The sequence below is a fragment of the Pimephales promelas genome, chromosome 21 (genome assembly GCF_988280905.1).
Source record: "Pimephales promelas chromosome 21, fPimPro1.hap1.1, whole genome shotgun sequence".
Lineage (NCBI taxonomy): Eukaryota > Metazoa > Chordata > Actinopteri > Cypriniformes > Leuciscidae > Pimephales > Pimephales promelas.
The window spans coordinates 17472411-17488872 of NC_142789.1; the positions used below are offsets into that span (position 1 = coordinate 17472411).

Here is a 16462-nt window from a genome sequence, read left to right on the forward strand (position 1 = left end):
TCATTTGCCACAGCTCGCCGTGGCACTTCTTGTCTGGTGTGTGATTGACAGAACAAAGGGCAGTAAACGGTAACTGTAACTGTTTACGCTACAACACTGTACCAAATATTGTTAGTTTAAACCTTATGGTTGCCTTAAAATGTTAAGTTGATTGAACTGGATAAAGTGAGTTAATACAATGAAGGGGATTAATTTAATCATCAGAAACTCAAAATAATAAGTTATCTCAACTAAATAAATTATTTAAGTTGATTTGACAAAAGAAAATATGTTGTGATAACAAATATTTATTTATTTATTTATTTACAGTGTAGATTTCTAGGTTAAATATATAGTGGCTTATGTAGCCAAATACATTTTTGCTGCCAGTGTACTGGATATATAAACTGAACATAAATCTATATTTTGTATAACTGTTATTGGCGCTTCAGGATCACTTTTTTAATCAGACAAGCTAAGAGATCTGACTTGATTGCAAACCTGATTGGTTCCAGAATGCTGTAGCCATCAAAAACAATAGCAGTTGTCTTGTCAGCCTATATCAAAGACAAAACTACAGACTTAGTAAAGCTACTGTAATACTTGCCAAGCAAAGTTTGCAGAAATCCTAAAATTCATATTTCATTGTGCAATTAAGTCTATTCACACGGCTTTCAATGCATTAAAAACAAATCGTTTCGGACCTGCTGGCTGGCGTCAGTTGTTGAGTGCTTTTTTTGTTTTGTTTTTGTTCCTGCTATTCTGTTTATGTGGCTCTTTTTTATGAATAATGTGAAGAAAAGCTAGAGACAAAGAAAAGAATTGCTTTGACACGTCAGTTTTTTTTTTCTTTCTTTTTTTTTCAGTTAGTCAAACTGTCAATTAGACGAAGGTTCAGTGGCAACGTGCTGATGAGAGAGTGGGAGAGAGAGAGAACGGGAATAAAATAGTGTTGAATTGTCACAAGTGATGAGTATGCAACTCCCAATGCATCAACTCAACTGGGGAATCAAATCAAACAGCGACCCTGCCCCCTTATGTTTCTGCCTGTCACCCCACCTCTGTCACAAGCAAGGCTGCCAGCCAGCCTTCCCTCTGCCACATCTTCCCCTCGACTGTCATTCACTCATATTCTCCTAACACAACACATTGCTCTTGATTCTCACGGTTGTTCCTTACAATTATGACTGCCTCTTTATCTCAGCTGTTTTGCAGGAAGTGTCAATAGGCCCTTAGTATATATTTAGATCCTATAAAACGAGATCTTCTCAGTTTGCGGCTCCTACTTTTGACTTATGCCTCCCTTTCTCTCTCACTCCTCTTTTCTCTTAACTCTCCGGTCCATTGAGCAGTAGATGATCTGGCACCGTGCGTCTACCTATCAGTCTAAATTACGGCTCGGCTTGTCTCACCAGGTGTGTGCGTGAGTGTGTCTGCATATCTGAATAAGTCAGCACCCGTGGTGGTTAAGTTAGAGGCCGTGTGTGTGCGCGCGAGTGCATACTTTTTCTAAACATAGAAAGCTGCCTATGGAGGAATGATACTGTAGGCCGCCCAAAGGTAGGTCACTTAATTATGCTGTCTCTTAAGATACCTCGTTCGGGCCAAAATCAAAGATCGTACTGCATAGATCCTCCATGGAGAGGGCAATGCCAGAATGCATTGTGGCATGCTCAGTGGGAAAAAAAAAGAAAAAATATATTATTATTAATTATAAATATATTATAAATTATAAATATATAAAATATATATTATTATTATTATATTTAACATATTATGTATATATAATATTTATAATATGAAGAGTTCAGATGCAAAAGCCTCTAAGTGCCATTTGAAATTTTCTTCTAGAATGATCATTTTTATCAAGCTTGTATATTTAAGTTCAGTGATTTCACTTAAATGGCAATGATGATTACCTATTAATTGTTATTTAAGTGAAATTACTGAACTTAAATATACAAGTTTGATAAAAATCATCATTCAAGAAGAAAATTTCAAATGGCATTTCGAGGCTTTTGCATCTGAACTCTTCACATATACTCTACTCGTCAAAAGTTTTGGGTCGATAAAAGAAAGACGCATCTTATCACCATCTCGTATGCACTTATTTGATAAAAAAATCAGTAAAAGCTACTATTGTAAAATATTATTACAGTGAAATTTAAAATAATACAAATTTCTGTGATGGCAAAGCTAAATTTTCAGCAGCCATTACTCCAGTCTTCAGTGTCACCTGATCCTTCAGAATCGAAGAATTTTTATCAATTCTTATTGGTGCTTAATTATTGATAAAGGTTATTATTGTCAGTGACACTTTTTTGCGCATTTTTTATGATAGAAAGAACGGTATTTATTTGAAATAGAAGTCTTTGCATCACTATAAATGTCTTTGTCACAGTTTGTGGTAGACAAGGCAGGCGAAGATGAAGAACTGTTCAAAGATAGTCTTTAATTATAATTCACAGGTATATCCAAAACAAGGAAGAAAAGTACCACGTAACATAATCGTATCTACTCTCGTTGGGATAGACGAGACCGAAAAACACAAGAGAAACACACATGAACTGAAGTGCCAATGATAACGGTATACACACCTAAACAGAATGACAGATCATAAGGTAACCATGACAGCAAAAGGTTAGCGGGAGCGGAAATGAGGGAAAACGTCTCAGGTTACGATCCAGGAAGTATGGCAGGGTGACGCATCGTCTTGTTCCCTTTTCAAGGGAACTCGCAATGCATCAACAACGCTTTGGGAACGAGAATACCCAAATTGCCAGACTTTCAAATCCATGGGTGTCCGTCTGTTGTCACACCACACTAAGCACTAAGCACCTGAGACCCTGGGGCAGCCTCCAAGTCCAGGCTATAAAATCTGACAAATGTGAGAGGAGAGGACCAACCCGCCGCATCACAAACGTCTTGAAGAGAAACTCCCGATAATAAAGCTTTAGAAGCCGTCATACTCCTAGTAGAGTGAGCCCTGACCGCTAAAGGGTAAGGCAGGCCAGAGGACTCATAAGCTAGAGAAATAGCCTCGACTATCCACTTGCTGACTGTCTGCTTGGAAGCTGGAGGACCCTTCTTGGGTGATCCAAAGCAGACCAACAACTGATCAGATCTCCTGAACGTACAGTAGAAGTCTGATGAACATAAGTGTCCAATACTGGGCACAAGAGGTTCAACCTTTCCTGGTCCGGAGAAGTAAATGGAGGAGGATACAAGGCCTGTAGCACAATAGGCCTCGGGCTAATGGAAGGCACCTTAGGAACATAGCCTTGTTCAGGAAACAAGAACGCCTTGACCATCCCCAATGCGAATTCAATGCTTGTGGGGGAAACCGAAAGGGCCTGAAGGGCTCACTGACTCTCTTAAGGGATGAGATAGCTAGTAGAAAAACAATTTTCAAAGTGAGAAATTTCTCTGAGACTGAATCTAAGGAGAGAACACCAGACAACCCTTCAAAAACTATCGCCAGATCCCAAGCCGGCAACCTAGTGCGAGTTGCAGGCCTCAGCCTCTGTGTGCCACGGAGGAAACGTGTAATCAGGGGGTCTCGACCCAGAGATGTACCACCACCAGGGTTTGGGAAGCCGCAATGGCCACCACATAAACCTTGGTTGTGGAAGGACATAGACCTGTTGAGAAACGCTCTTGTAGATACTCGAGTACTGTGTTAACCGAACAATTAACTGGTTCCCACTGGCGTTGGTGACACCAAGAAGTAAAAACTTCCCATTGAAGTGAATAAAGAGGCCTTCAGAGACGATGCTGAACCGGGCGACAGATAGCTCACGAGCGTCTTTTCAGCCCGGGGCATCGACTCATAACCGTACTCTTTCAAACCCCTTATGCCTGAATAAATATGAACCTGGTGGCTGAAAACTTGGGATGAGTACGGTTTATTCCACGACCTGGACAGCTCACTGTGCAAATCGGAAAAAAAGGGAAGGCCTTGTGGTGGAAGTGACGCATTAGATGTAAGAAAACGCTCACCTTATTTGCTTTTGGGACGAGCGCCTCTTTTCTCAGCTGTCCAATCAATATGTAATTTATCCACAGCTCTAGTACTCACTTCCACCAGCTCCTTATATGCGAGAGAAATAGGTGGTGAATATCTATCCCCCATGTGTTTGCTTTCACTTATGAAAGCAAACACACGGAGCTCGGAGCTAGAGCACTGAAGCATTGAAGAAGGAACCGCAGGGCGGGCTTCCGACACCAGAGGGAGAGCACCGGATTTCCCAGAAAAGGAAGGCGATAAGGTCACAGGACCCGTCTCCAACCCCTCTGAAAGATCCTTTTGCGATCCCCAGGAATGCATTCTCCACGTTGCCTCAGACGCGGGTCCTGTACCCTGAGAAACGCGAGCTTGGCCGCTTTCAAAAAGCGCCAGGTGGGAGCGGACCATGCGAAGCAGAAGCATCTCACAATGCTGGCAATCAGCCCCCTCGAAGGCTGACACCGCATACTCCACTCCCAAACAAACTACACAAAGCTTGTGTGTGTCCACCCGTTCAATAGCGTTGGCAGGGTTGTTTCGCCATATATATATATATATATATATATATATATATATATGAAGAGTTCAGATGCAAAAGCCTCTAAATGCCATTTGAAATTTTCTTCTTTAATGATGATTTTTATCAAACTTGTATATTTAAGTTCAGTGATTTCACTTAAATAACAATTAATAGGTAATTATCATTGCCATTTAAGTGAAATCACTGAACTTAAATATACAAGCTTGATAAAAATGATCATTCTAGAAGAAAATTTCAAATGGCACTTAGAGGCTTTTGCATCTGAACTCTTCATATATATATATATATATATATATATATATATATATATATATATATATATATATATATATCACAGACAACAGTAAATATTACAGACAGAGACACAGATCGCTTGCAGAGGCAAAAGAAGCTAATGCCGGTTTGCACCGCATGCTCTTTTATCATTTCCTGGTCATGACGTCTTGACGGTAATTTTTCCCATCGGACTAGTTGACATAGATGCTTCAAACGCACTCACGCTGAAAGCGGTCCCAAAGTGTTGTTGACGCATCGCAGGAACTAATGAATACCAACTAAAAGTCCATGAAAACTAAATAAAACTGAATGTCTATTACACTCGAGTCACGTCAAATCATCTTTATTTATATTGCGCTTTTTTACAATACAGATTTTATCAAAGCAGCTTCACAGTGATAAAATGAAAATAAACACAATAAAATTGCTTCATCGTCCATCTGAAGTAAGGCAGATCAAATCAGTGTCCACTTTACTGTAACTTTTGACCAATTTTAATGCGTCTTTGCGACGCATTATTTGAAAGTAATACCTGCTGATAATTGCAGATATTTTACAATATCATGATGTTTACTGTATGTCCAAACTTAAATATTTACAAATTAATTGTATTTTTAAATATACAATAGGTAAAGTAATGAATATAAAAATGACACCCTGTTTTATATTTTGTTTTTGTTTATTCATTCTTTCACTCATTCATGTATTATGTTTATCATTTATGTATTCATTGATGATTAGTACGGTTTATATTTGTATTTTTTATTTGATTTTTTTATATTGGTAGGGAGACAACTAGGGAGAGCTAATGTGTATGATTCTAACTGTGATGGTTACATTCATTGAGTCAGGACGATAGTCGTATGAGCACCGTGGGGGTTGTGCAGCGATTGACTTACGCAGCCCTACTGTTACTCACCATAATATCCATATTATCCATAGTATCCATATGATAACTCATATCTGCATCTTGATATCTTTTCACAAATACCACTAACTCTGGTTGTTCTAGTGCAGACAGCCCATATTTATACAGTACCTATTGCTTTTTGCCTAACATAGAAGGAGGCCGGTTCAATTAGAGCCTTCTTGAGTAGAATGCAATGCTTGTTTATCAGCACATCACAAGGGCCAGAATTTGTGTCTCCGGTGCTGCAATTGATTGCAGTCATGAACTTATTAAAAGGACAATCCCCCTGGAGCAACCTGAGGTTAACAATAGTGATGGCTCATGGTTAACAACATTTGTGTTAACAATAGTGATGACTCCCTCAGGAACCAAAACAGCAACTGGATGTTTAATGAGCTACCCAACATAAAATGAAAATGTATGTTTAAAGTCAATATAAAATGAAAATTGACTAGCTTTACTTCCATAATGCTTCCAAAATCTCTTATTGTGTAATAATTATCAATGAATGTCATTGAAAAGATAATATATATATATATATATATATATATATATATAATAATAAAATAAGTTGGTTGCAGTATGTGTATTTGCGTGTTCTTGCAGTGTACTTACCTAAGAAAGTACTCTGTAATATAAGGTAACTACACGTTTTAAGGTTAGGTTCAGTGTAGGGTCTAGATTTAGCACCTATATTATCCAGTAATTGGAATTACTATCATAAGTACATAGTATGTACATGGGGAACAGGACTGTAAAATGAAGTGCTACAAAAAGTTGGTTTTCCTAATACACTGGCTCAATAAGTTTTAAATATATATATTGTTAGCACAAGTCTCTTTTGCTCACAAAGGCAGCATTTATATTATCAAAAAGACAGAAATATTGTGAAATATTATTACATTTTAAAAAACTTTTTGTATATTTCTCAATTAAATTGTCTAATTTGATTGCAAACCCATTACTCCAGTGTTCAGGGTGTATTCTAATCTGCTGACTTGGTTCTCAAGAAACATTATTACCGCAGAATATCGTATCAGTATCCTTATCGTATTACTACTGAAATGAATACTGATTCTCGATGTTCCTGTGTATGGAGAAATGCAACCCTCTTATTTGGGATGTAATTCTGGTGAGGGATTTGCGGATAATAGTTTTATTTAGTGCGTGCACATGTAATTCTGTAGTGAATACATTCCAAGAAGAGAATTTTGGAGCTAATCCAGCCTTAAACCTTTCCTCTATCCCTCTCTTTTTTCACTCTCAATCTCGTTCTTGCGCTATCTCTTGCTGTTTTGAGATGGTGATACATTTTTTGGGGGGATTCTGATGAATAGAAAGTTAATATAATGTCACAAAATATTATTTTTGTGACATTATAAATGTATTTACCGTCACTTTAGATCAATTTAATGCATCCTTTCAAAATGAAAGTATTACTTTTTTTTTTTTTTATCACACTGAAAAGTGAGTCTTGTAATAATGACCACTATGATAATGTTAATGATGAAGGGGTGCCGTGGGGGTACATAACACTTCCCTATGCTAAAAATGACCATGGTGAATGTGCTGCAGGCATGACACTGACCCTCTATCTCTAGTTTGCCCTCATTGCGTGAGTTTACCATAGTTTTTCTTCACTGCCCACAAGTCTCCCACCACTAGTGTGTTGCAGAATTTAAGAGTTGATGGCTTTGACACAGTGGCAAGAGAAGAAAATAAACAAAGGGATAAAGAACTAGAGAAGGATTCTCTGTTTCTCTGCCCCCCTCTCTCTCTGTCCCTGTCTAATGTTTCAGTTCTGTCAGCTAGCATGTTAATAATGCCATTAAGCCACACATTTGCAGTCCGCACGCTCTCGTGGGTCGGCAGATCAAAGATGCAGTGTCTCAGCCACTAACAACAGACAATCTCACACATATCTACATGCTCTCTCTCTCTCTCTCTCTCTCTCTCTCTCTCACACACACACACACACACATACACACACACACACAGCCAACCCTTGCAGAATGCTAAGCACAGCAGCTGAGGAAACAGATTTTCCTGTTGTGCGTCTTTATTTATTTGTTCGCTTGACAGTTAGTTTTGCCATGCACAACAAAAACCTGTCGTCTTGGGGCAATATTAAATGAAAGCTTTTGGCGGCAGGTGTCGTATTACTGCAGAAATGCATATAGATTCTCGATGTTCCTGTGTATAGTGTATGGAGCAATGCGACCCTCTTATTTGGGATGTAATTCTGGTGAGGGATTTTAGGATAATAGTTTTATTTAGTGCGTGCACATGTAATTCTGTAGTGAATACATTCTAAGAAGAGAATTTGAAGTTAATCCAGCCTTAAACCTTTCATCTATTCCTCTCTTTTTTTCACTCTCGCTCTATTTCTTGAGCTATCTCTCGCTCTTTTGTTTTTCGTTTCCTAATCCTGTTTCCCCTGGGAATGCTCTATCACTAAAAAAACTTTTTTTGTTGTTGTTTTTAAGGGGTTTGTTTATCTGAATTAAAGAAAGCTTTATCTGTCCTTGCACGCTTATAAAGAAATCTTTATCTGTCCTTGCACGCTTCTCAGAGATCTAACTAAATTAGGCATATATATATATATATATATATATATATATGGCAACGTCTCGAAGGTAGTGCCTGCCTGCCTACATTGTGAAAAAGCACTTGTGTAAAAATGCTGTTATAATCATAAATAGATTTTATTTAACAATTCATTTAATTAGTTAACTATTATTAACTGTTATTAACTTTTAACAGTTAACTAAATCAAATAAATGTGTTTAGTACCCTTTACGTTTAAATAGTTTTTAGTTTTGCAGGTTTTTTCAAGCGTCTTTTTGGAAACGTTGCCGCAGTTCTTCTGGTCTTAGTCTCTTTTTTTTCTGTTTCTATATATAATTTCAGATGCACTCGATGATGGTGAGATCCGACCTCTGTGTGGAGCATTGGCTGTTGTCAGAATCCTAATTTCACTGGATTATTACAATTAATGGCACAATTAATGTCTGGAAATGTAAACTGATATTTCCTACTGAGACACTACAACAAAATATATAAATAACTGGCTTAAAACCATTTCTTTGAGGCGAAACTACTAGTGTGCCTAAGACTTCTGCACAGAACTGTATATACATGTATATATACAGTACAGTGTGTGTGTGTATATATATATATATATATATATATATATATATACATATATATACACAGTGTTTATACAGTATAAGCCCATTTTAATGGCGTCAATTCTATTTATCACGCGATTAATGGCCTTTTTGGCCTAGCAAACTTTGTTTTTGTTTTGTTTTTCTTTTAATTGTTTTTTCTTGCTTTTGCAACAGGACATGGTACTGTATGCGCCGGTTTGTTGCTACGTCGACCAAAGCGCAAGCAGATCTAGCTAGACCAGAACCAAAACAACAGGCACACCACACACACTAGCCGGCCAAATATTTGGTTATCGTTACGTTTTGAGTGGATGGCTAGTACGAGACACTGAAATGGATGCCAATAAGATTCTGAATGGAAATTTTACTTTTAAAAAGTTGCCAAATGGTTCCATTGACAAGAACAAAGTGATCTGTGTGTTTTGTTGTTGTGAACTTAGCTATCATCATCGTAGCATGTCCAGTATTTCTTTCATCGTTTTATTGATGGACAGCGTCACATTGTGTGAGAGATCATTTGTGAGAATGTTAGTGTGAAATTGAACACAATATGCCAATGTTGTTCTCAATAAAAATAAATAAATAAATAAATAAAACATTTGCACAAAGCAAGCTGATCCACTTTTCCATGTTAATAAGAGCATTAAAATTAGAAAAAATAATGGGACGAAAAGAAATCAAGAGATATTTAGAATAGACAAAAACTTAACACGTTTTTAACACGTTTAATGAGTTAACTATGACATCAATGCGATCAATCGCGATTAAATATTTGAATCGTTTGACACATCTATATGTGTGTATTTATTTTCTTTATTTATTTTTTTTGTGAAGCTAAACATTTCACACTCTCTTCTCATGAAAGTCCTCTGAATTATAACTCATGGATTTCAGATAGGAACCAGGCAACACCTTCCCAACGGATCCCTTATCTAACATGTCTGAAATATGAATGTAATTTCCATTCAGTGCCTCCGCCGAGTACACTGAGATCTTTAATGCCTCTGAGTTTCTTAAATCTGATTTAATATCAGTGCTGTGCTTTCCACAGAAGTCTCTGTAGAGGTGAAGTTATGGGCAAATTATGAATTTTTAATTAATGTGCTTTTATTGTTGTCTCGTCCACAGCTCAGAGCCCATGCTGTGGATATTAATGGGAACCAAATGGAGCCTCCTATTGATCTTTTCATCTATGTCATTGACATGAATGACAACAGACCCGAGTTCAAGAACCAGGTCTACAATGGATCAGTCGCTGAATGGTCCAAACCTGGTACGTATCCACAATAAAGGTCATGGTAATAATTATATTCTTGATGATGACAATGTTGTGATGATTTTTTCAGTTTATAATTTCATTTCTTATGCCATCAAGGAAAAGTATTTCTGTCATGACAGCTCTCGCATTGTTTGGCGTGGTAATGGGTATGTCAGTGTTGATAAGTTTGGTCTTGGTGGAATAACCTGCTGTAAGTTATTGCTGTTGCTGTAGATGCAAACAAGTAGAGGGCTTACTACTGTCAATACACGACACGGTGCTGTGAGCAAGTAAGATATGTTGCTGCTGTACAATATAGTGTACATGAATTACCTCCAGAAGATCTATACAGGTGGAGCTGGGGAAGGTGGAGGGTTTCTGAAAGTGTGCTGCACTGCTAAGCAAATGCTATCCAATAAGGGTGGGGGAAAAATCGATTCTTCGATGCATCGCGATGCGGACGTGGATTCACAAATGTAAAAAAAAAAAAAACGATTTTCCAAAACAAACAAAAAAAGTTTTTCATATATATTTATAATAACGTAATATTGACGCGAAAGACGTAACTCTGAATCGCGGAAGTGCAGTGGCCGGACTGTCTGTGGCGCGATGGCGCGCAAGATCTAAACACCCTCCTGGTTAGGCTGACATGTGGAAATATTTTGGCTTCTGAAGTTGAAGGGAAAGAGCCACACTAGTTGTAAGCTTTGTAGAATAAAACTAACGACTGAAACACGACAAATATGAGAAGCCATGTGACACGCTTCCAGCCAGAGGAGGAAAAACACTCGACTGTACAGTACCAGTCTTAATTTACTACAAGTATGCTCCTAGTTCAGGCACACATTTATTTTCCTGTTGGTTCTTTGCAATGTTACTAAAATATATTGTACATTAATTCTTTATGGGTCATTACTTTATACTTTTAAAGCAAAGTATTTATAGTCACACACACAAAAGATTCAGACGATCGATTTGTAACATTATAAATGTCTTCAACTTTTGATCAACTCAATTTATCCTTGATGAATAAAAGTATAGATTTCTTTTTTCTTTCGCCCAAAAAATTAAATAAAAAATTCTTACCGACTACAAACTTTTGAACGTTATTGTTTAATGTTACAAAAGCTTTCTATTTCAGATAAATGCCGTTCTTTTGAATTACTGGGTGATTCTCTGAATTGGGTGTACTTCAAGTCCCCCGAACTTGCTTGATTTTCAATTGAATGCAATCACAAAATGCATTTCAATGCTGTCAATTAATAGAACCAGGTGCCTTTGTATCTTTGCATAATGCAACACAATTGCTTTTGAAAAAAAAAATTATTTAAAGATAATGGGTTGCCTAAGTAGACAACAAGCATGTGTGCATTTCCTCACTAACCATCATTACATTTTCATTGAATATCAAACAAATAAAAATTAATACCAAAATGTTGCTGCTGCTAATATAATCATATGTTGGTCAAGTGTATTTTCGTTTATTGTTGTGAAATGGAAAATAAATAATTGTTAATCGAGAATCGTTAAAAATCGACTAATTGAATCGGGACTTCAATAATCGTAATCGAATCGGGAAATCAGACAGATTAACCACCCCTACTCAAGTACTTTAAAGGGTTAGTTCACCCAAAAATGAAAATGATGTCTCACCCTCATGTCGTTCCAAGCTCATAAGACCCCCGTCTTTATTAAATATTCTATTGTCTTCCGGTTCTGTCCGCAGTGACCCGGCTGACGTAAGACGCTGCTGATGTCTTACGTCAACGTTAACGTCTTACGTCAACTGCGTCTTACGTCATCCTGCGGATGCGTGAACACAGAACTGGAAGAGAATACAATGTTTATTAAATTCGTAGTTTTTATTTTTGGACCAAAATGTATTTTTGATGCTTCAAAACATTCTAACTAACGCGCTAGTGTCACATGGACTACTTTGATGATGTCTGTATTTTCTTGCTGGACAAGGACAGTATGCCGTACATACATTTTCAATGGAGGGACAGAAAACTTTTGGACTAAATCTAATATATCTTAAACTGTGGAACGGAGGTCTTAATTAATGACATAATTTTCATTTTTTTGGGTGAACTAACCCTTTAAGGTTGAGTACGCTATCTCATTGGCTACTAATACAGCCGGAACCAATCAGCTGTGCCCTGTAGATAACGATTTGATTGAAAGCAGGTTGTGTTAAAGACCTATCAGCCCACTCCATCTAGAGTTTTATGATATAACTTTGTATAAGGTAATTATGAATTACAATGCTCTTAATGAAATTGACCTCATGTGAATCCCCCCTTTCTCTGTGCTGTGAACGTTCCCGTTGTGTCTTAACAGGTTCAGATTCTTCCTTTATTCTCCACCTCTTTGGTTTGTTAGCCATCAGATTTGACTGGCTGAGCAGCAAAAGCAAAGGCTATGAGTCAGATTGGGTCTAACTTTTGTAATGTTACGGCCCAAATAGCTTGCCTCTGAGGACAAAACTTTCATCTTTATTTTTTTTGAGCTCTCCTCAAAGAAAACTTGATTCTCGTGGGAATTCATAAACAAAGAGAAAAAAAGAGCAGCACAATATTTTCTGTTTCCCTTCAGTAGAGCGTGGGTCTGCTCCACGGCAAACAAGCACTGTAAATTATCCATGGAAAACGGACGTGTTGCAGTTGCAGGCTGTCCATGCTGACATCCTCCATGTTGTATGTGAATTAAATACACGAAGTCCTGGCGAATTGAAGCTAAACTCTGCTCTCGTCCCTCATGAGACCGCAGTTAATCTCATTGCCTTGAAAATGGCAATGCCAATATTGCCCGTTGATCTTCTGCGATCACAAGGATTTAATCACACAAGATGTTTTGTATATTTTAAACGCGAACGTTGAAGGAACATCTTTATCAGTTTAACTCACCAAGGGAAGCTTAGACCAAACAGATGCTCATATCAGAGTGTCTCTGAAGTATTACAGCGGATTTTCCATCAGCCCCCTGCACTATAGGCCACGTTCAAAGAGGAGAATGCAAGGAAGTGTCCTTATCACCAGCCACAGATGTATGTGAACTTATCAGATCAATTCAGCTGAGGGATTCGACTTTAAATGATACATTACTGATTCCATTGCCAATGAAATACCTATTTGGAGGTGTAGACACACAGAGTAATTGAATTGTGTTTGTTGCTGCCTAAACACAAGTAATCACCCAATTACTGCGCATTTAAACGACTGATCCAATCTAAGTTTAATCCAATTCATCGCTGATTCAGACCTGGATCAAATTAAACTGTTTAGTGTGAATCCAGCCTTTTTTTTTTTTTTTTTTCTATGAGTGCTGATGCATTGGCATAACTGCAAACTAAAAATAAGTTCATATGATTTTGCGCTTCATGTCAAGTCAATTCAGCTTTTATTTGCATTAGAAATTGTGTGTAGGTGTGGAATTTAAATGGTGGTTCTCTTACAGAACTTAATTCGTGTTTCTGGACTCATTTTGAAAGATTAATTCCAAAGAAAAAAAAAATATGACATTCACCAATGTTTTTTTTATTTATTTATTTATTTATTTATTTATTTATTTATGTATTACGAAGGCTGGCATAGACTACTCGACTAGCTCAACCGCTTGTCTTTCTTAACACAATTTATTTTGTAATTGTTGGAAACATTGGGCTGTCAGTTAATAAACACTTGTTGACATAAACTATTTTTTTTTTTTTAACAGTAACATAAACCACAAGTATTCAAGTACTTGACAAAACCGACTAGCAGAAATCAATAGTTATCAGTACTTCCCATTTTCTTCTATCCTTCTATCCTGCATTTTGTCTCCGTTTAACTATTTGCTCTAAAATACTTTTGATTATGATTGTAAAATGTGTTGCGACACAATATATGGAAATCGTGAGATAATATTACAACACCAGAATATAGAACATAGGCTTGGTGACAGTAGAGTATATTTAGAGAGAAATACACATTTTGGTTCAGATAAAGAGATGTGGTATGATATTGTGGAATGGATGATTGCAGTGTATAAAAGTATTCTGTACAGAAGAACAGAATATTCACAGTCCATACTAGCAAAATAAATAGTTATAAATCAGGTTTTTTCTTATATTTCTTATCTATAACAATCTGTTTTAGTAACAATCTATGAAGCAGCAGGCTGCTTTGCAGTTCTCACATTCTCAAAGACAGGGAGTTTTCTTGTACTTTTCATAATAATTAACCATAAGTTTCACTTTTTTTCCCTCAATACCCTGTAGAAAATTTGCATGCCAAAAAGTCAGCTGCACCAGGCTGTGATAGCGTTCAGAAAACGAACTGCTCTAGCCAATTATCCATTGAAATGATGTCTCTCTTTTCTACCATTTCCAAACTATTTTGTTGTTTAGCATTTTACTGGCCTCAAAATCAACATTGATCCTGCCTCGTATTTTAGTCACATGTATCCTTGTTTACTTTCTTTTCTGTTCTCCTGCCTAAATATCCCGCGACAAGGGGATATTTTCGCTGTCTGTTGCAGATAAAAACAAGCCACACCAAAAGAGCGGCACAGTTAGAAAAAGTAGTTTTCACACTTCCAGCTCACACGACTGATAAGGAAATCTGCTAACAGCGGATGATAGGACGCTACTCAACACTCAGTCTCAGACAGCTGGCTATAGGGGTTAATTAGGCCCTGACGTCCACACGCGAGAGAGAAGAGAGAGCAAAAGCGAGCGCTGAGAGGAGAGAGGAATGTTTCAATCAGTTTAATGGACTTAAAGTAGGCGTCTGCCTCTGGCTCTTTTTTTGCAGGGAAAAGTCATTTGCCTCTTCATAGTCCTCAAAGGACTCCATATGGCTACGGCCCTGACAAAACAGATTTGCTTTGAAAGGCTCACCGTGAGGGTGGTGTGAGACAGTGCTGAGTGTAATCTGCAGTGGAAAACGGAGTGATAACAGCTTGGAGGACTGGTTTAGTCTGGCTAGCAGCTTGTCTGGGATGGACAGCCTTGTATAGAGAGCTTTTATGTCGTATTTTCAATGTAAGCACGTTGTGATCCATCCGTACCGTAAGCGAGTGAAAATTGCAACGGAGATGGATTCCGAATGTTTGGGTTGGGGAAGGATCCTTATTTTCACATCAGACAGCCTTGAAATGGGGAAAGATTGGAAAGGATAAGTTGCTTTTAACCGAGCCGGCGCTGCAAGGGTTGGTTTCCATTCTCAGGCTGGTTATGTTAAACTTGTTAAAACTAATGACTCCCCAATTTCTTATACACCTGTGAAAGAGAGAGGCTGCCGACCAGCATGCGTCTAATGAAAGGAGGAATTTTGAGCTTCAGTGGTTTAAGTCGAAAAGCAATTACAGCATTGAATTAGTTTTCAAATTAAAAAGCAATTGAAAAGGCCCAGGGGTTAACTGTTTCCTGCATGGTCATCTCTCTCACTTTTACACATAAAGAGCATTTAATCCCGTTACAGAATGGCACTCGTTGAAAATTGAAGGCGACAGAGTTGACATGTAACTCTTTTGTCTTCTTCATCCCTCCGCATGTGCTCGCTCGCTCTCTGGTTGTTCAAAAATTGATGTAGCCCTATCAGAAGAGGGCTTAATTGTTTTTCTTCTCCCTTCACTCGTTTCTTCCTTTTCCTCTTTCTCATGGGGCGTATAGTGACAGATTCTGCTCTGAAACTTAATGAACTTTGAAATAGAACTCTCAGCCACAATTATCCCCTCGTAGGTGTGTTGTCACAAAATGATGACACTATCTCCAGTCCGCACAGTTACAGCTGGGCTGGAGAAACCTGCAAAAACGCGCGAGGTCGCACGCGATGCTAAACGTGTGGCCGCTCCCCTCGGACCGGCTTTCTGGGACGGCGGGGCCATTAATATTAAATGACAGAAGTGACGGGAACACAGGAGCGACAGAATGACATTAACGCGGAATGACAGGGTGACATTTTGCCCACGTCGCAATGAGGTTTATCCTCTGTTTCCTCTATTTGGAGGCCTCTTATTGCTCACTCACATTTGAGATGGTGTGAGACAAGCTCTCAGAAATCGATAAACATGTTTTGGGGACTAAAGGCCAGACGGACCCCCTGCCGCATCATCCGGCACCTGACGCCTCACACTCACGCAAACACATTTCACACTGTTGATTGCTGTTTTTAAACATGCAACTTAGAACAAATTGAGGCAAGAGAAGAGGCTTTTAAAGTTGGCACACGTTTTTGGTTTGTTTTTGTTTTAGTCGTTTAGCCAAGACATAATTATTCATTTTAAACTGTTCCACTCTGACTGCAATGGCATATAATCAAACAATGAGCATTTCTTT

At 38.0% G+C, this 16462-nt stretch overlaps 1 protein-coding gene across 2 annotated transcripts in view; it reads left to right on the top strand.

The window, feature by feature from the left end:
* The window catches only part of cdh4 (cadherin 4, type 1, R-cadherin (retinal)), a 258635-nt gene that overhangs the window by 196166 nt on the left and 46007 nt on the right, over nucleotides 1-16462 (top strand). For both annotated transcript variants that reach the window (XM_089125292.1, XM_089125293.1), the window contains one exon: nucleotides 10014-10158. In XM_089125292.1, coding sequence (XP_088981418.1) covers nucleotides 10014-10158 — 145 coding nt within the window. The remainder of the gene's footprint in view (nucleotides 1-10013; nucleotides 10159-16462) is intronic.